Below are 19,217 nucleotides of genomic sequence, written 5' to 3'. Positions count from 1 at the left end.
GATTCAGGCTACAGGATCGATGCCATGACGTAGTTCCAGTGACACACAGATGTCACTTCCGTCAGAGGGCAGGGGACAGAAAAACGCCCCACCTGCATTGCAGAGCCCGTCAGGACTATCAGCTGCCGCACGGAGAGCATCCCTGGGTTGGGAGTGACAGGAAGGCTGGAATGGTTTAAACAGAAGGAAGATGTGGATCCAAAAGCTCTGCTTCTGGTCTCCTCAAAAGTTTGTGTTGTGTTTTTTTTCCCCAAAAGCCTAAAGCAGCAGAGCCACTCTGCACACGTTTGAGACTCGCCACCACGGGAACTTTTAGCCAAACGCAAGGAATAAACTGGTTTGCCCCTGCTCAGCCCTGAGAAAGCAGCCACGGCAGCCGGGCTCCCACCGCCTCCCGCTGGGATCGGGACAGCCCCTCGGTAAAGCGGCCGGCGAACACGCGGGGCGAGCGCTGCCCCCGGCAGCCGGACCCGCCGCTGCGGCCGCGGCCGCTCCAGACCCGCGGGGGCGGCGCGCGCGGAGCAGCTGCTGACGGCCCCGCGCGCGCGGGGAGCCGCTCCGGGATCTGCCCAGCAACAGCCGCCGCGTGGCTCCCATTGGCTGTCGGGACGCCTCGGGGGCGGGCACTCAGGAACGCCTTCCGCACCGGCGCGCGCGCCCGCTCCTCCCTCTCCGCGACACGTCAGCGCATGCGTGCAGCGGCCGGCGGCGCCGCCAGCTCCGCCCTGTGGCGGGCGAGACAATTGCGCCTGCGCAGCAGCCACCGGCCCGGCGGCGCGTTGCGCGTGCGCCTGCGCTGACTGCGGCGCCCCGGAAGCGCTTGCGCCGCTTCCGGCCACCTCACCGGGCGGCGGGGCCATGTCGGGCGCGGCGGGCAGCGGCGCGGCGGCCGCGGGCTCGGTGTGCGCGGTGGCGCGGCGGTTCCTGGCGGAGTACGGCAGCGGCACGCCGAGCCGCCTGCGGGCGCTGGACGCCTACCTGCTCTACGTGCTGCTCAGCGGCGCGCTGCAGTTCGGCTACTGCCTCGGCGTCGGCACCTTCCCCTTCAACTCCTTCCTCAGCGGCTTCATCTCCGCCGTCGGCAGCTTCATCCTCGGCGGTCAGTGCCGCGCCGCGCCCGCCCCGGCCGCGCGGTTCGCCCCGGAACCCCCTGCGCAGCCCGAGCCTCGCCGGGGCCCGCGGAGCCCCCGCACGGCCGCGGCCTGCAGCCTCCGGAGAGCCGCCCGAGGAACGCCCGCGTTCGCTGCGCAGTCGGAGCGTTCCCTCGGCGGCCGCAGGCGTTGCCAAAGCCCACGGAAGCCGCCCCCGTTAGCTCTTAAACCGGCCCGGCAGCCAGGCAGTGCTCATGCCAACCTCCAGCACCCCCCGCTCCCCCCGTAACACCGGGTCCTGCTCCCGGAACCCCCCGGGCCCCTGCCCAGCCCGCGCTGCAGCAGGATCCGCACTGTGGCTGTGAAGCTGTGGGTGTGCTGTCCCTGCGCAGCGCAGCCTGGCTCCGTACCAGCCCCAGGGTATCCCGGAGTCATAGAACGGTCAGGGTTGGAAGGGACCTCAAAGATCATCCAGTTCCAACCCCACCCTCCACTACACCAGGTTGCCCAAAGCCCCGTCCAGCCTGGCCTTGAACACTTCCAGGGAACACTTCCATCTACAACTTCTCTGGGCAACCTGTTCCAGTGCCTCGCCACCCTCTGAGTGAAAAATTTCTTCCTTATATCCATCTAAATCTACCCTCCTTCAGTTTAAAGCCATTGCTGGTATCCTTGCTTCTCCCTGATAGTCAAGGAACCCTGCCTTTATCATCTTGTACTGGTGTCCTCTGTTCACAGCCATCCCATGGTGAAACCCAGACTCTAGCAGTGACTGCTTTAGGGTGTTGCTCTCCCATAATACCCCCAAAACTGCTTTGTTCCTGTGCAGCCTCCCCCAACACACCTAGCGGGGGACACAGAAATATCCTCACTTCTGTCCAAGTCCTATCTTATTGTGAGCCTCTTCCCCTCAGGATTCACTTGGCCACCCTGACAGTGTAGTGCCGTGGGAGAGCTGATTGCATGAAAGCCCTGTGCAGATCACCTGCCTCTGTCTTGCTTGCCTTGTAACAAAGATGGCGTTACCTTTTTTTGTGGTGCCCTGGTGGAACCGTGGCCAGGGCTGGCGTGAGCTGTCCCAGGAAGACTGTGCTTCCTGCCGTGACTTCCTTTTGTGATCTTTAATCTCTCATTCTTTCTCTGCCTTGCAGTTTGCCTCCGGATCCAGATCAACCCCCAAAACAAAGGCGAGTTCCAAGGCATTTCGCCGGAGCGGGCTTTTGCAGATTTCCTCTTTGCCAACACCATTCTCCATCTTGTGGTCATCAATTTTGTTGGCTGAGCTCTAGAAGAGCCTGTGAGGTACTGATCCGTGGGATCACGAGGGGCAACCACAGCTCACATGACTTCAGTGCCTTTGTAGAGTTGGGAGGGAACTAGAAAGACAATGAATCCCGGAGTCGTAGCTCCCAGCTGTGTCTTGGCCAAGTACAGTTAAGCCGTTGTCCTCTAGGTTGATACAGGATTAGGATTTACAGCTTTCTGGTTTCGTGCATGTATTTTTTTGCTTTGATCATTAAAAAGGCAGTTTAACTCGGAGTGTTACGGAAACCTCCCCAAGTTTCTCTCTCATAAGAGAAATACCCTATTCTTCTTTACAAGAGGGGCTTTGGGAGCTGGAACTCCCGGGCTTTGTGTGTGAGGGTTGACCTATTTGGAGGCCATGGGATGGCTGATGTCCAAGTCTGGAGTTTCTCAGCAGGTGAGAGGAGGGAGTCTGGGACAGGGAGTTTGGTGCTGGAAAGTGGAGGCCATGTTCTGTTGTTACTGTTGCAAGGGGCCACAAGATCTCGTGGGGTATTTCCTCTCCCATTGGAGAAACATCGCTCATGTCGCCTTTCTCTCTTTCCAGATCTTGAATTGCTCTTGAGCTCTGATGGCAAAGCCTGGCATTGGGAAGAGCTGTTCCCCAGCAGACTCTTACCTACTTCCTTGGTGGAGGAAGGGGATGTAGGGCTCAAGACTTTCCGACAGACTGTCCTATGGAGGAATCTACTGTCTTTTGGAGGGGTCTGCTGCCTCGTTACAGTTACTGTAATCCTTTCCATCAATAAAACTCTATAATACTGCAGTCTTTCCCCTGTTGGTGACAAATACAGAGGTTCTTTGGACACCCGAGTTCCCTCTCAGGCATGACTCCCTGCTTTTACTCCCCCTCCCTCCCCTTCTACCCAGCAGGCTTTTTTTTCTATGCCCCAGTTTCACAGGGAAGCAGGAAACAAGTTGTCATGGAGACTCAATTGTCATGCACCCTTTTCATCTCCCTGTTTCCTGCCCCTTTATCTTATGGAAAGTATATTGCCAATGTGCCATCAGGCTTCAAAGCTCTGGAAAATTTAGGTTAGGCTGTGGTTAGCGGTCATGAATGGAAGGAAGAGGAGGGTGTCCTCCAGCGCATCGCCAGGTGTACCCATCTTCCCACAGGCCCTGCCGTATCTCGCGAAGGCATGTGGGGCAGGGCTGGGTGTCCCATCTGGACTTAAAGGCTCACTAAGGCCTGGCAGCGATCCGGCCACCCTCCCACAGTGTTCGCTTTTCCGTAGTCTGATGTGCTGATAAACCGAAGGGTGTGGGAAAGGGCTGCCAGGCTGTGTCAGTGCCTCAGACAGAGCTGCACTTGAGCTGTTCTGGGTCCATGGAGAAGGTCACCCCTCAGACAACCTCACTGAAAATCCTTTCTCTTCTAAAGCTTTGTGAAATGCTTAAACTCAATGAGTTTGGCCCCTGGCCATTGCCTCTTCAAGTCCAAGCTAGCTCCTGCATTGAGGCCAAATGCTTCTTTGTCCTGACGGAAAATTAGGGCCCTGTGATACCAGATGATGGGCACCAGACGAGATATTAACCCCAGCTAGCCCCTCCACAGCTTTGGCTGTGGAATCTACCTGGGTTACCTTCAGGCACGAGGCTCCATCCTTGTGCTGATGATCCTGCTTCACGCTGGTCTAGTTTGTTCTGCAGCTGGAACACTGGGTAGATAAAATGTGTGTTGAGGCCATGTGAGAAAGAAATGCTTGTCTGCTGGCACTCAGGAGATAAAACATGGGGTCTGATAGCTTCAGCCTCAGCATTGGATTGTGGCTCCTGTTTATGACCTTTTCCCTTTCAACATTTCCAGCTGCGCTGCAGCTATTAAACCCATAAAAGTGTGAAACCTGGGGCTTCTCAGCCTCTTGCCTAACAAGCTCTGAAGAGTGAGGTGTGAGGGAGCAGAGTCCTTACTGTCTCAGAGGATGCTGTCTGGGTCTGTGGCAGGAACAGGATTCGTGCCAGCCCTGACCCCACCACCCGCCTCCAGGCCCAGGCATTAAACTGGGTTTGTTTGCAGTGGAACCAGCTTTGCACTGATGGGGAGCCGGCAGGGGACGCGACAGCGTGCGGAGATTGCGAAGGAGCCCCCGAGCCCTTCTCTCCCGTAAGAAGGGCCCTCTCGGAGCCCGGCCTGCGGCAGCAGAGCCAGCACGTTCTCAGGAGGAGAAACAGCTCCGGGTGCCCCCGGTGCCCCGCGGCTGCTGCTGTTGGCACGCTGCGAGTGCCTCCCCGTGGGCCTGGGACGGTCTCCCCGCGCTTTGGCTTTAGCGAGCGCTGCGGGCTGGGACCCTCCCGTGGCCACTTCTGAGAACTGCGGCAGCCTCTGGGCGAGGGGAAACCGTGGGGTTTCCGTGGGGTTTCTTCTTTTCCCGAGTTTTTACCAGCTTGCAATGCCTTAGTTGCCGTAAACTCAGCACGAGGATTCAGGTCCTATCAGAGTTACTCCCGCATCTGAATAAGCTTCAACAAGTCTGTAGATGTCTTCAAGCTCTGCTCCTTATAAAGACCATGCTCAGGTCCCTGTTCACACTGTAGAAGAGGTCAAGAGAGAGGCTGTTTCGTGTACAGGGCCATGTTTAATGAGAGATGACAAATGTCAGACAGGGTGTTTTCTCCAACAAAACCCTAGAAAATATGCAAATTCATCTCCTAGCCATAGGTAGGTATTAGGGGGCAGGAGGAGGCATAGGGGAGAGGGTGCTAGAGATGGACCATGGCAATATCTCCTTCCCTGCCAAGGTGGGAGCACTCTCTGCCCTGCCCCATCTTCCTTCCTTCTCTTTTGGGTCGGGAAAAGTGAAAGGCTTTTTCTGCCTGGATTCACTGCCTGTATAACAGTGTGCAGAGGCCTATCAGCAAATTCAAAGATCTTACACACTTCTAAGATCTCTCCCTGCCACCCATCACACTTTATAATGTATCTTCTCCCCTCCTTTCCCCTGCCTGCGCTATACATAGCTCAATCTTTCCTGCTATACCCAAAACAACTCCCCAGACCCAAGGGCAGGCTGCGGTGAGGGGGCAGGAAGGGAGGATGCCTTAACCTCATTCGACTTTGGCCTGTGGTCTAACGTCTGCTGTTCTTTTCCACACACTTTTCACCCTCCCTGCCACGTGCCACACCAGCCCTGCTTCCCCCACCCCCTGTTTTGCACTCCACTTTCCAGAGGAAGCGGTTTCTGCGGTAGGGCATAGGGGAGCATCAAAAGGTGACCCAGATCTCAATTGTGGCGTCATGGAACTGGTGGTGCATCCTCTTCCTGCCCCACCTGGGCCATGAGACCACTTCCACGTCCTGTCCTGCTGTGTTATTTCCTGCCTTTGCTTTACACTGTGTTTTTTCTCCCTCAAAATAAACAAGAAAGCACAAAGTGGTGATATGGGGGGCACATTGTTGTGATGGGAGATTGGAAGCCCAATATCTGAAAGTATCTTTGAACTAGACCTACAAATTCAGTGCTTTGGAGATCACATGCTAAGAGTCACTTTAGTCAAACCATTTTGCTTTATCTGTGCACTTATCCCCTCACTCAGCAAATCTCATCACTGGGGTCATTTAAGGTGGAACAGAAAAGACTGAGATGTGGAAGCAGAGGCACCGCACTGTCCTTCTTGACTATGCAGCTAAGAGCGTGTTTGAAGTGCAATACAAAAAATTTAAGATGTGTATTAATTTTTTAAAAGTGATGCTAAAGGTAAATGAGCATGGAAACTTTTCTTCCAAATCCCTGAAGGTTTCTGGAATGAGGTTAATCAGTTGGAAATCTGTGAAATGCAATGACTGGTCTCACTTTGTGATTCAAATACGATGTAGGCAGCTTCAGCTGTTTCCCTGTGAAGTGGCAGACCTCATCATGAGCGAAATGCACGCTTCCAGAGCTGTCTGGAATCTAGCGCTTAAAGATCCGTGGGCTCCTACAGCTAGAGAGAAATTAGAGTGACTGTTGTGTCAAGGGAGAGATGAGAATGAGTGCCTGAGCATCTGTACTATAAAGTAGTCAGGGTAATAGACCTGGAAAGTTTGAAGTTGTTCCTTAGTAGGAGGGATCAGCAGGTCTCTGTTACCCTGTGTCAGGGCACCTGGTAAATGGTCAGGCGGCGGCACCATGGCAGGAGACCGGGGGAATTTGTTGTGTGGCTGCTCAGCACTGTGGACTCGGACCCTGTGGCAGGGATGCTGGCATGGGCTTCTCACACAGACCCTCTTCCACAAGAATCACCAGGGCTTTTGGCTAAAAGCATTTGATGCATGAGGCTTTCCAAGACCAGGGTTCCTTGCAATGGCTGTGAATCCAGCAGGGTGAGAAACATCCCATGAGAGGGAATGACCCCACCAGTCTGGCAAGGCTTTCCCTGCCACTTCGTTTGGGCACAGGTGTGAGGTACAGGCAGGTTCAAGTTCTGCAGGGAGGGTGTGATTCCTTCAGAGCACCCTTCTCCTTTCTGCTTCCAGAGAAATCTTTGGTGCTTCAGAAGAAAATGGAGAAACTGATGTCGCAAAAGGAGAAAATTTCCAGTCTTGCCAGTGACAGACTGAACCTGGAGACACAGGCCTGTCGCTTGGTGTCATTAATGCAAAACAGGCATCTTGTTCTCCAGTGATGCTTGGGAGTGGGGGACGTTTAGGGGCAGGACAGTGCAGTCTGCTACATTCTATGTAGCAGTAGACATCACCTTCAAGAACCTGGACCATTTCCTAGTCCTCTCACTGTGGGCAAGCCAAATTTCACCTCTGTTTTCATATAGCAGAGTCTACTCTTGGAGGAGATGTGATCTCCTCCATTTCCCTCCCTCCGAGGCAGCCACACTGTCCTCACCCAGACAAGCAAGGATGTCCTGGAAAGGGAGTTTGTAGCTCATCCCACCGCTTCTGTGGTGGATCCAGCCAGTTATTGCAAACAGCACCTGATGGCCAAGTCAGCCTGAAGAGGAGAGTCCAGAGACCCCTTCCCCCCCTCGCCCCAAAGGCCAAACTCATTCCTAAAGCTCATCTGAAGGGTAAAACAAGTTCCTCAAACTACACATACAAAAGACAAACAAGTTTCTTATTTTTTATAGGAATTGTTTAATAGTGGCCAAAGGCCTAAAGAACTGCCAAGACATCAGGGTGGTTGCCAATACAGTTCAAGAATTAGCAGCGTTCAAATTTCACATGCATCACTGTTTCCAAGGAGTGCACACATGGACAGTTAATATTTCAGTATAGTTTTATGCAAAGATTATTAAAAATAAAATTGGGAAAACTAATGTTGTTAGAACTAAAGAAAAAGAGCAAAAGTAGTTTGTATTTTTACTAAATGCAAAGCCAAATCTCAAGCTGGTTTCAATTCAGAAAATGTTAAGGCCAGATAGACTTTAAAAACATAGTAAAAATAATTATTGTCTTCTGTGATAAAGAAGTGAGAATTTCACTGAAATTAGAACTGGAAGACCTAGCGGCCTATCTTTTAGGGAAAAGAAGAAATACCTTGCTCTGATCTAGCAAAAGATGGCAGGACATGGTGCTTAGCACCGTGACTAAGACTCCCTTTGATTTTCAGTGTTTCATTTGCAACTGAAATGGTGTCTGTAGGGGTGCACTCTAAGACGTGTGTACCTGAAAGCTACCAAAATATGAAAAATTCACATTCAAGTGATATTTAGCTTGCAGTTTTCAGCAACACTGTCCCAAGCAGAAGTTGTGTGTCAATTTAAGGCAAGTAATAGTGATGTTGGGCAATTTATAGCTATAGCAAACTATACTTCATGCAAAAATAGCATTGTCATACCAAACGAATCGGGCATATGGAGGAGCAGAATGCTGAGAATTTTAAGCTTATTTTTTCAGTAGCTTTGTAACAATGCAAATAAAGCAATTTAGACTATAATGGCTGACATGATATATACACACAGCAAGTGGTATCCCTTGCAGCAGGAATGCCTGTGTTCCCTCTTGCACACAATGCTCTCGTAAAGATTGCTCAGCAGATTTTTCTGGTACTTCAGGACTGCACCATCTGATCACTTTCATTCCTGTAACAAAAACAAAGGTATGTTAAGCATTATTTGGGATAGAGTTGCAGCTACAGAACTGTAGACCTGAAGCATCTAAGCAGTAGAAAGAGGAGAAAGAGACACTGGGCCAAAACGACCACTGGGTCTGTGGTCTTAAAGTCAGTAAGCACCAAACTTTCCCAGCTGGAGACAGGTCAGGGGATGAATCTAATGGAGGAATGCAGACAAGGGAAGGGATGGATGCAGAAAAAGAAGGGAGAGATGTGTAGAAAGAAGAAAAAAGTGAAATTTGCATGTGGATAAGGAAAGTAAATAGACTTGAGGGATGGGACAAAACCATGACATAGCCAAAGGAATGGAGGGACTTTATTGTTTCTACAAACAAAAGGTGCATGGACAGACCGCATAAAGAGTTATTACAAAGAGAAGGAACATTCATAGCTAATGAACTGACACAGACATCTTTTGTCAGAGGCCTTACCACCCTCCATGCATACTCACTTTTTTTTCCATATAAGCATCGTCATCAGCACATTAAAAATTATTCCTTTCATTAAAATTATTTTCAGGCCCAGCTGTGATAAAGACAGCATGTTCAGATTTTCATCTGTAAAAGTAACAGAGGATGAAAGTCACAAGAGCACTGAGACATCCTCACTTCCAGACAGACTTAAAAGCACTTCTTAATGAAGCTGTTTCCCTTCGTGTGCTTGAGTCAGCTAGCAGGAGAGCTAACAAGAGAGTGAGCAGGACTGCCTCATCGGGAGACTTTCATTTTTTCCAGTCGGTGTTCCAAGGGCCAGGTTTTCATTCAATAACCACTGAATTATCCAACATGTAAGTGTGCCAGCCATCTAGCTGTTTTAAACACAGTGTATTTCGAACTCTGGATGCTGGTGGCATCGCTCCTTCCTCTCCCTACATTTTTTTAAGATGGGCAGGGGAAAAACAAGTTAAATTTTCTTCAAAGAACACAAAATCTATTTGGATTTTCTATTCATCTTTTAAATGACAAAGCCATTTTCATTTGAAAATACATTGATCTCTATCAGAGAAGCAGGGACCTGTCAAGAAAAAGTCATTTTATGTTTATCTTTGAAAACCTCTCTCTGAAATGACTGATAAAATCAGCCAAGTTTACCGGTGAGTATTCTGAAGTGATGTTTTGGAAACATTCGGCTAACTGGTTTCTTTTCAGCAAGGCTGCATGTTTGCAGAAGTACAGCTATGCTGCAAGCAGAGCAAGCACGGAGGCAGGCTCAGCTCCTTTGAACCATCAGGAGCAGCAGTTGCTTGGGCTCCCGCACTGGCTAGTATACTCCACAGCCATGAGCTGAAGCAAAGCTTGCTCAGATGCACCACACCTTTAGTGCAACCCTGCTTCTGAGCACACGCTGCAGAACCTGCTTATCTTCTGGTTCATTAAGTGTTTGTGCGCCCAAAAATACAAACAACTCTTCTGAAGTCTGAAGTGCAGACAGACATGCAGTAAGGCTGACTCATACCAGTGCCTTCAATCGTTATGTGGTGAGGAGTAGTTGTTTGGCTAGTCCTAGCAAGATCATGTAGGCACTGGCTACACTGGTCACATAAAATTACCAGCTCAGATCTGGAAGGATACATTAACCCAATGACTTCCAGCCTTGATGTTTAAAGTCTGTGGGATTCTTTTGGAAATGTCTGATCTGAGCTTTTTGCTCCAACAGGAATTTTGCAAACAGGCAACCGTAGCAAAACCTTGGGAAGCCAAGCTTTACTGCTGTGTACATACCTGTCCTGAAGTGCAGAGACACCCCTGTAACACAGACAGTGCTGGCACCTGCAGATAGTAACAATAAATCTAATTAATAAGAGAAATGTACTTCTTCAGAAGTTCATAATGATATCTCTACTTAGAAGGGCCGGATTAGATGTTCTGGCCAGTAAAGCCTCCCGTAAACACTCATTTCTGCTGTTTTCAGGGCAAGCGTAAAACATGATCTAATTAAACTTTAGTGTCCCATCAGACAAAGGAATTTCAAGCTTTATATCCCTTCCAGTGTGATTTTAAGATCTCTCTGCTGTGACCTCAGTCTACTGACCCTTAACCTTGCTTCCACCAAGGAGGAAGGCAGAAGAAAACGGAGGCAATGAGGCAACATTCCTCTGGAATGTAGGAGCATAATTTGGCATTGCTTGCAGGGTTGGGAGTTGTGAACAAGTCCTGCTCATACTAATAGCACAGATATCAGAGTACCTCTAGCCCTGTACACACATCCAACAACGCCATTACCACTTTCAGGATCCTGGCCCTCCAGCTCTCCAAAGCCCCCGTGATTTGCACCACACTGCATTTCATCTTTCTTGGCCCAGTATGTTGACAGGTAGCTCGCTTCCTCTTTGTTCTCGGATGTTGTCACCTCCACAACAGCATTTGTCTGCATATTATCCGAGTTAAGAGTAAGATTTTCAGGGGAGTAATCTGTGATAAGGCACATTTCCAAATTCTCATCATCTTTAGAGATCAGCCTGTAGGCTGAAGGAGATGGAGTGACATCTGAAAATGGAGAAGTGAAGAGACATTAGATGGGAGTATACATTCATAGTTCCTTCAGTCTTAGCATACAGACACTTAGGTGTAAAGGTTTTTCCATGATTTCACTGGGAAGTTACCTGATCATAGGAATCTTGTGCTAGGACTCCTTTAGAGAACCAGGGCATCCAGAGCAGACGATGCAGGAGCTACATAAGACTTATGTTGACTTATGTTGTGTGGGAGATGCAGAGAGTGGTCAGGCAGGCTCTCTAGAGCATCTCAAATGATACTCATGTGGGCATCCACACCTTAGATGTCCATATCTAACCTAGTCATTCCTCCCTGAAACAACTCATTCAACTCTACTCTGGAGCCTGGGCTTCCTTCTGGATCTTGGGCTGGGTGCATTCAGGAATGTGTATGAAAGGTGGAGAGAGCACTTTCTTCTTTCTTTACTGCTACAATATGTCATGGGTCTGGAGAGAACTGAGAAGCCCAGGGGCACTCTGCCTTTTCTGCAGAAATTTGCGTAGCCAAATCCACCACTGACATTCACAATCCCACTTCCTCCTCCTGTTCTGAGGGACAGTGGATAAACTACCAAGTCTTAAGGGTGTCCACATTTACCACCAGTTTAGCTAATTGTGTTCCTATAGGAAAAAGCCAGGAATGCCATTGCAAAGTAGGAACACATAGTTGCTTCTAGGGAAAGAAAGATGAAACAAACAAACATTTCATTATATTCCACCACTTGACAGTGCAGTGCAAGATTTTTTAATACATTTTCCCCTACAGAAGAAGGGTTTGGGGAACTGAAGGCTGCAGATATAAGACACCTGGGGTTTATTTCTATTGTCTGGCTTGAAATTCTGCTAACTAGTCAGTTAGACTAGGATTTTCCACACATATCAAAACACTACCTGTGGTTAAACTCTTTTTTGCATGTTTAGCTTTGTGAACTTGTACTCTTAAGCATACATTTCATCTTGTCCAACTCTTGAAGTCTGATTCTTTGAGAAGGTACTTTCCTAAATCTTTGTTCATGCGTAATAGTAAAATGTTATGGGCATTGCAGTAACATGATGAACAGATGAAATATCATTAAAGACATACTGTAGCCAAGATGCAGATGTGGGGCTCTCAACAACCCTCTGGCTGCATTTTACATTGGACTTCACAATGATAACTGGAGCTTCAATTCACATTTATAAACTGTCAAATTGTTATCATGTAGGATTGAGAGTTTAGATTAATATTTACTTTGTCCCTGTTCACACATCACATTGATAAACATTGTAAAAAATACTGAAGACAGGTTACCTCCCAGGTGAAGAAGTTTAAATTTGTTCCCATGGGGGAAGTTTGGACTAAATCTTGACTTTTAGAAAGTGTCTCAAAATCTTATGCTAGTGCAGACCCTAGTTCTATCACTGAGATAAATGCTTTTTCATCTGTTCAGTTGCCAGTTGTCAGCACCTTAGAGAAACAGGTGTACTTCTATATTGGTGTGATCTCAGAAAAAAAACTAATCCACAAAGCCTAATGATTAATTCTCTGGTCCTTCTCCTGAAGTGCAGTTTGTCTATCCCAGCTTTGCCCTGGCTTTGAAAAACCTGATGAGATGGACTCTTTCCCAACTATGTAGAATATGGTCTGATATATGTTCTGACTCCCTCAGCACCACTCCCCACCTCCCGTACTCCCGGTTATTGTTTTGGAAATAGATTTCAGTGATCATTTGTTGGGGAGAGTAAGACAGGAGCAGATAAAAAGCTTGTTGGTAGATCCCTGTATGAAATACAGATGAACCAGGGTATATCATTGTCATGGAGTACATGGATATGAAAGAGAAGAGGAGGAATTGATTGAGCTGTTCTGCTTCTCTCTCATAATGAGTACTGTGCTTTATGAAGACCTACACATCCATCTCCAAATTAACGTGTTTTTCTCCCTTTCAATCTGTCCTTTTATCATAAACAGATAAAAAACCAAGGTCTGTTTTTTGCAGACAGCTTCAGCAGCACTTGTTTTGCAAAATACTCATTTCTCATTCTTGCTCAGAGTGGCTACTGGTTCTGGTACTAGGGTATTTTTCTCTAGTTCAAACTTCCTTTGCATATTTGCATACTGTTATGAAAGTTTGCAGATAGTCTGGTAAATATCAGCTTTTATAACCACAGCACTGTGACTGATGTTTCCTGTTATTCTGTCTTAACAAGTTGGTGGATGTGTTGGAGATGCTGTATTGATATTTATGACCTGTATTTGCAAGAAAGATTGAGAATTAAATTGTGTTAGCCTGAGCTGTCGACCCTGCCTAATTTCATCTTTCCTGAAGGATGATGAAAGATCCAGGTGGAAGAACAGGAGCTGCTGGAATGTTATTCCTGACCAGTCTGCAGAGAAAGCCGACTCCAGAGGCTGATTTCAGGGAGAGAGCCTGTTCCAACATCAGACTGAGACCTACGCCTTTTTTTTCCAAACAAGCTGCAGTGGAAATCCTAAACTAGTTTAACACACAGCTTGTATTGTAGAGAGATTTATCTCATTCTCCATTGCCTTCAAAAGAAACCCTCTGAATCTCTGATCAGTCTGGAATTGGTGTGGTAGAGGTCTCTGATCCTCCTCTGAAAGGCTGGAGCACCTTTCCTATGAGGACAGGCTGAAAGAGTTGGGGCTGTTCAGCCTGGACAAGAGGAGGCTCCGGGGTGACCTTTTAGTGGTCTTGCAGTACCTCAAGGGGGCCTACAAGAAAGATGGGGAGAGGCTGTTCAGGAGGGCCTGTTGTGATAGGACAAGGGGTAATGGTTTTAAAATAGAGGGAGGTAGATTCAGATTGGATATTAGGAAAAAATTTTTTAGCATGAGAGTTGTAGAACACTGGAACAGGTTGCCCAGAGAGGTGGTGGATGCTCCATCCCTGGAGACGTTCAAGGCCAGGTTGGACGAGGCCCTGAGCAACCTGATCTAGTTGGAGATATCCCTGTTCCTTGCAGGGGGGTTGGACTAGATGACCTTTGAAGGTCCCTTCCAGCCCTAACCATTCTATGATTCTTACCATTCCTCAGCCCGAGTCATATATTCCACAGCTAGAGTCAACCTGGAGCTATTGCCCAGGAGTAGCTAGAGAGCAAATATATACCCTCTCACACACTCATACAGGCTAATCTTGACCCCAGAGGAGCAACTCCAGTGACTTAACAAAAGCACTTAAGTGATGTTCGCTGGCTGTCCTCCAAAGGAGGTTCCAAAAAGTCTACCAGAGATCCTTTGTGAAACTCCCCAGCCCTGCATGAATGACAGGATCTCTACAGCAAGACTAGATGTCCACATTTTGTACCTGAACCCTTGTCTAGACTTCCAGTGCTCGTGCCTGGAGGCCCTCAGATAAAAAAAGCCAGGTCCTAATCCAGAATCAACCAAGTCATCCCAAGTACAAAGACTCTGTGCAGAGATTCAGTATTTGCAAATCTGAATATGCTGCTTCACGTATAGGGATCAGGCATAATTCTGGTCTCCATCCCAAAAATGTGTTTGTCCTTGTCTGTGTAATTACACTGGGGAAATTCAAACTACCAAAACCATCCAAGATCTTTCTCACAAACCTTTAAATGGGAAGATTCGTAGCTGAACCAAAACTAAAGCTGAATTAATAGAGGAAGATACCCGGTATGTGAGAAATCAACTGTCCAATGGACTAAATAGTTTTCTAGTACCAAAACAGGATAAATCCTGGACTTATAGCATGTGTTCACATTAAGGAAAAGTTGACATGAAGTTTTCTTTGATTTCATATTGGGAAGCAATATCCTATTTGTGTTCATGCATCACCTAAACTGCAGGAGAGATTCACTATGATCTCCTCTGCTATTCCTTTCAACGATGTTAAGGAAAGATTTTTGGGGATCAGAAGAAGCAGTTCTCATCTAATCCCCTCTTTAAAGCTCACAGATGAATGAGATGGCTTAACCCATCTGTGTAACAATTGTGTAGAAATAAAAAGACTTAAGTGGCTTCTCATGAACCTCCTGAGAACCTCTGTCATTTTCACAAAATACTTTTGCATGCTTTTTCTTCCAAAATCAGAGTTGGATTTTAATTGTCAGAACAAGTTTTCAATTTTGTATGCCAGAGATTTAGTTTCTAGAAAAAAATTCATAGTATCGTAGAATGGTTTGTGTTGGAAGGGACCTTTAAAGATCATCTAGTCCAACTCTCAATTCAAATAATTTCAACTCAAAAAAAAAAAGAAGCTTTCTGAATTAGATATTAACTATTCACATAGTGCCAGCCAAAAAAGCCCACATTTGTTTAATAAGTAAAAAAAACCCCAACCAATAAAAAAACATTCAAAAGAATCAACTTAAAATTCTTTTCTCAAAGTCTAAAAGTAGGCGGAAGACCATTTTTACATTGATATCAAAAAGTCAGAAGAACTTTTGATGTTATACTTGTGGAATTGCCTCAGATGTAGATGTCTCTTTCACACCAAAACTATATCCTTTCCTGATCAGTCTATTTAATGGGTACATTTAATTAGATAACTTGTTTGGGATCATAGCCTTGTACCATTTCCAGAAATTACTCTTCCAGCTCCAGTATCCTGCGTACCACAGTTTGAATAATTGCAAATACTGTCGTCTGAGTCACCTGGGAAATTTCTTCACAACGCAGTGTGAAACTAAGACTCAAACATGAACCCAGAGGTATGGCTGATGGTTTTTTCCCCCAGACTGAGGCAGAACACTATTACAGTCTGAGAGGACTCTGAAGTTAATGTTAATGATATGCCAACAACACTAGTCCAAGACATGGATCATGTTGTCTCATTTCCCCCTATTCCCAGTCTCCTTGCTCCATCTTCTCAAGCACTCTGTTGAGAAATAATCCTGGGTTTGTTTTCTTTCAGCGTTCACTCCTCCCTCCACTCTTCATCAAGTTTGTCTTCATTCTCCATAGAGATAGACCTATTCAGAAACGCTAACCAGTGGACACTGCTTCCACCTTCATACCTTCATAGCCTGTCCTTCTCCAAATCTTGCTCACCTGGGTTGACTTTAAATCTAGTCTTCCAAGCACAAATTTATTGCAACTTTCAGTTTCCCACTCAACGAGAAGCCTTTGCATTAAATTCCTGCCTGCCAGCTGCATATTCCAATGGCTCCTCATCCAAAATATGTGGGAAAACTATCTACCAGAGAATGACACAAAAATATTTGAAATTTCATTCCATCTTTCAGGTTTCTAAAGCATTTTAGAATGTAACTGAGGAAAGGAGAAGATTTATCATGCATCACAAGTTTGATTCTCCTTTCAAATACAATTTTTCTAGTTCCTGACTGCAACATCAGTTTTTACAAATATGGAAGGGGACTTTACTTTTGGATTTTAAACTCAAAAATTCATTTAGGCTAAGAGTTAGAAAATCCAATCTCTAAGCCATTAGTCAGAACAACCTTCATATACTATTTTAAAGATGCAAAAATCAACTCTGAAAACTTCAATAGCCAGAAACTCCATGAAAGTGCTAAACTTTTTATATAGCATTCAGCCATGTGTGAATGGCTTGCAGCACTCTATGTGTGACTGCGCCGTGCTGTGACTATTAAACCTGTGTGGACACTACCATCTTCTCTAGCTGTTCTTTCCTGCAGTGAGTCCCTGCCGTGGCCAAGCACTCCTTGGATGCCAAGGCAGCATCTCTATTTCAACTGGTTTTTGTTTTTATCTTGAAAAGCCAAAAAGAGATTGGAACATGCTCCCATGAAAGTCCCTCGTCCATCTACCCAAAGAACAAAATTTGCCAATCCTGGTGTTAATATGGAACAGAAAGCTCAAACTTACTTGGGGTAACAAGAAGTTGGGTCCCAGTTCCAAATGTGAGTTTCACATATCCCTGATTGGCACACTGGTGTCAACCTCTACAAATACATAGACAGGTTTTCCCAATGTGTACTGACAACTTACTGGCAGCCCAGAAAGCCAACCGTATCCTGGGCTGCATCAAAAGAAGTGTGGCCAGCAGGTCGAGGGAAGTGATTCTGCCCCTCTACTCAGCTCTCGTGAGACCCCACCTAGAATACTATGTTCAGCTCTGGAGTCCCCAACATAAGAAGGACATGGAGCTACTGGAGCGGGTCCAGAGGAGGCCACAAAGATGATGCGAGGGCTGGAGCACCTCTGCTATGAAGACAGGTTGAGAGAGTTGGGGCTGTTCAGCCTGGAGAAGAGAAGGCTCCAGGGTGATCTTATAGCAGCCTTCCAGTACTTAAAGGGGGCCTACAGGAAAGCTGGAGAGGGACTTTTTACAAGGGCATGTAGTGATAGGACAAGTGGCAATGGATTCAAACTGAAAGAGGGCAGATTTAGATTAGATATGAGGAATAAATTTTTCACTCAGAGGGTGGTGAGGCACTGGAACAGGTTGCCCAGAGAAGTTGTGGCTGCCCCATCCCTGGAAGTGTTGAAGGCCAGGTTGGATGAGGCTTTGGGCAACCTGGTGTAGTGGAGGATTTCTCTGCCTATGGCAGGGGTGTTGGAACTAGATGATCTTTAAGGTCCCTTCCAACCCTAACCATTCTATGATTCTATGATTGTATGATTCTATGATTCTATGAACTAGATCAACAGACATTCCACAGCAGGGATCAACTTAAGGGAGCAATGATGAAACACATTGGTTTAAGTCACCATAAAAGTACCAAAGAAATCTACTAGGAAATTATCAGGATCAGAAACAGGGCAATCAAATTAAAAAATGTTCATTCATTCGCTGGTTACAATTGTATATTACACCTTTCGAGACAATCCTATCACAACAGGCCCTACTAAAAAAGTCTGTCCCCATCTTTCTTTTAGGGCCCTTTTAAGTATTGAAAGGCCACTTTAAGGTCTCCCCAGAGCCTTCTGAGGAAGGTCTTCTCCAGGCTGAACAACCCCAACTCTCTCAGCCTTTCCTCATAGGAGAAGTGTTCCATTGCTTTGATCATTTTTGCGGCCCTCATCTGGACCTGCTCCAACAGGTCCATGTTTTTCCTGTGCTGAGGGCTCCAGAGCTGGACACAGTACTGCAGGTGAGGTCTCACCAGAGCAGAGTAGAGGGGGAGAATCACTTCCCTTGACCTGCTGGCCATGCTTCTTTTAATGCAGCCCTGGATATGGTTGGCTTTCTGGGCTGTGAGTGTGCATTCTGGCTCATGTCCAGCAATATAAATATTATAGCTATTCTTGTATTTCAATGCATTTTCATCTGATTTATATCATCCATGACTTTGCTTGAGTCCAATGAAAGTGGCATGGATTTACCCTTGGAAGAGAACGAATGCACATGATTTACTTGACAGAAGAGCTAAAACAGGCTTGGTCTTAGCTTATCACAGGAATGCAATTGATGGCAGAGCACTGAAACCACATGCCTGCCTGCAGCTGCCTCAAGGAAGACCGCTTAGACAGCTGTCATGGAATAAATTCCACTGGTTAAGGTGAGACTGCAGGCTACTATGCCTTTGACAGCTGCCATTTCCCAGATCTTTGTGTGTGTCCACAACAATCTTGCAAAGTAGGCAAAAAATCAGGATAAATGTACCTGAGAAAACCAGAAGTCTCGTCCCGGATCCAAATGTTATTTTGTAACTACTTCCATAGTCACACAATAGCATAGACCTCTACAATATCCAGAGTAGTGTTGAAAAGAACCTTCAATAATTGCATACTCCACCAAAAGAATTCTTATTTATCTCTATTAGATAGATCCATCTATCTAGGGCTTTTCTTCCAACTGACTTTCTTTCATGTGGTGTTCTGCATCTTCCAAACTTGCAAACACCTGTTCCTTGAATATTCCCCTCCATCACCTGCATCACAAGTTCTATTCTTCATCTAATTCCTCATTTATTTAGTCCTCCATTCAGATTCTTCTCTCAAAAATTAGCTTATTTATTGTTACTTCACAGCTCGGGTAGTCATCGATCATGTAGTACAAATTCCATCATCCCATTCTCTTGGATTTGCCATCTGAGTCAGTCAAGAGTGATTCCAGAGCAAATTTGCCATTTAGCTTTCAAGTAGAAAGCACACTTTTTGGTATGCAATTTCTTTGTGGCAGGGAGACCATTGCTTATTCTGCAATTAAACGCTATGGTTTCAGTATGCGTTCAAGAAGCTCTTAGGTTCTACAATGTGACCAAAGCAAGATCTGGAGCAGTTGCATGTGGACATGACCATAACAGCAAATTTGGGGACTTGTAAATGAAGTCAGCCAGATCCTTGATTTATAACTCCTTTAGATTGCTGATAGCTCCATATAAACT

General features: G+C 46.6%; 2 protein-coding genes across 2 annotated transcripts in view; one reads left to right on the top strand and one right to left on the bottom strand.

Moving 5' to 3' along the window:
- Positions 1-858: 858 nt before the first annotated feature.
- Positions 859-2,969, top strand: LOC104383105 (dolichyl-diphosphooligosaccharide--protein glycosyltransferase subunit DAD1). The gene is made up of 3 exons (XM_086626674.1): positions 859-1,099; positions 2,243-2,393; positions 2,944-2,969. The coding sequence occupies exons 1-2, from the start codon at positions 859-861 to the stop codon at positions 2,371-2,373; spliced, it is 372 nt and encodes a 123-aa protein (XP_086482800.1). The 3' UTR covers positions 2,374-2,393; positions 2,944-2,969.
- A 4,390-nt stretch (positions 2,970-7,359) lies between these two features.
- The window catches only part of LOC147527043 (T cell receptor alpha chain MC.7.G5-like), a 158,181-nt gene continuing 146,323 nt past the window's right edge, over positions 7,360-19,217 (bottom strand). The window contains exons 4-7 of the mRNA XM_086626593.1: positions 10,666-10,929; positions 10,165-10,212; positions 8,895-9,000; positions 7,360-8,411 (exon numbers count right to left, since the gene is read on the bottom strand). Coding sequence (XP_086482719.1) covers positions 8,381-8,411; positions 8,895-9,000; positions 10,165-10,212; positions 10,666-10,929 — 449 coding nt within the window. The 3' untranslated portion in view covers positions 7,360-8,380. The remainder of the gene's footprint in view (positions 8,412-8,894; positions 9,001-10,164; positions 10,213-10,665; positions 10,930-19,217) is intronic.

This window comes from Tauraco erythrolophus, chromosome 25, assembly GCF_009769465.1.
Source record: "Tauraco erythrolophus isolate bTauEry1 chromosome 25, bTauEry1.pri, whole genome shotgun sequence".
Taxonomy (NCBI): Eukaryota; Metazoa; Chordata; class Aves; order Musophagiformes; family Musophagidae; genus Tauraco; species Tauraco erythrolophus.
The sequence above is the reverse complement of the archived record's forward strand: the minus strand, read 5'-3'. Positions and strand labels throughout refer to the sequence as shown.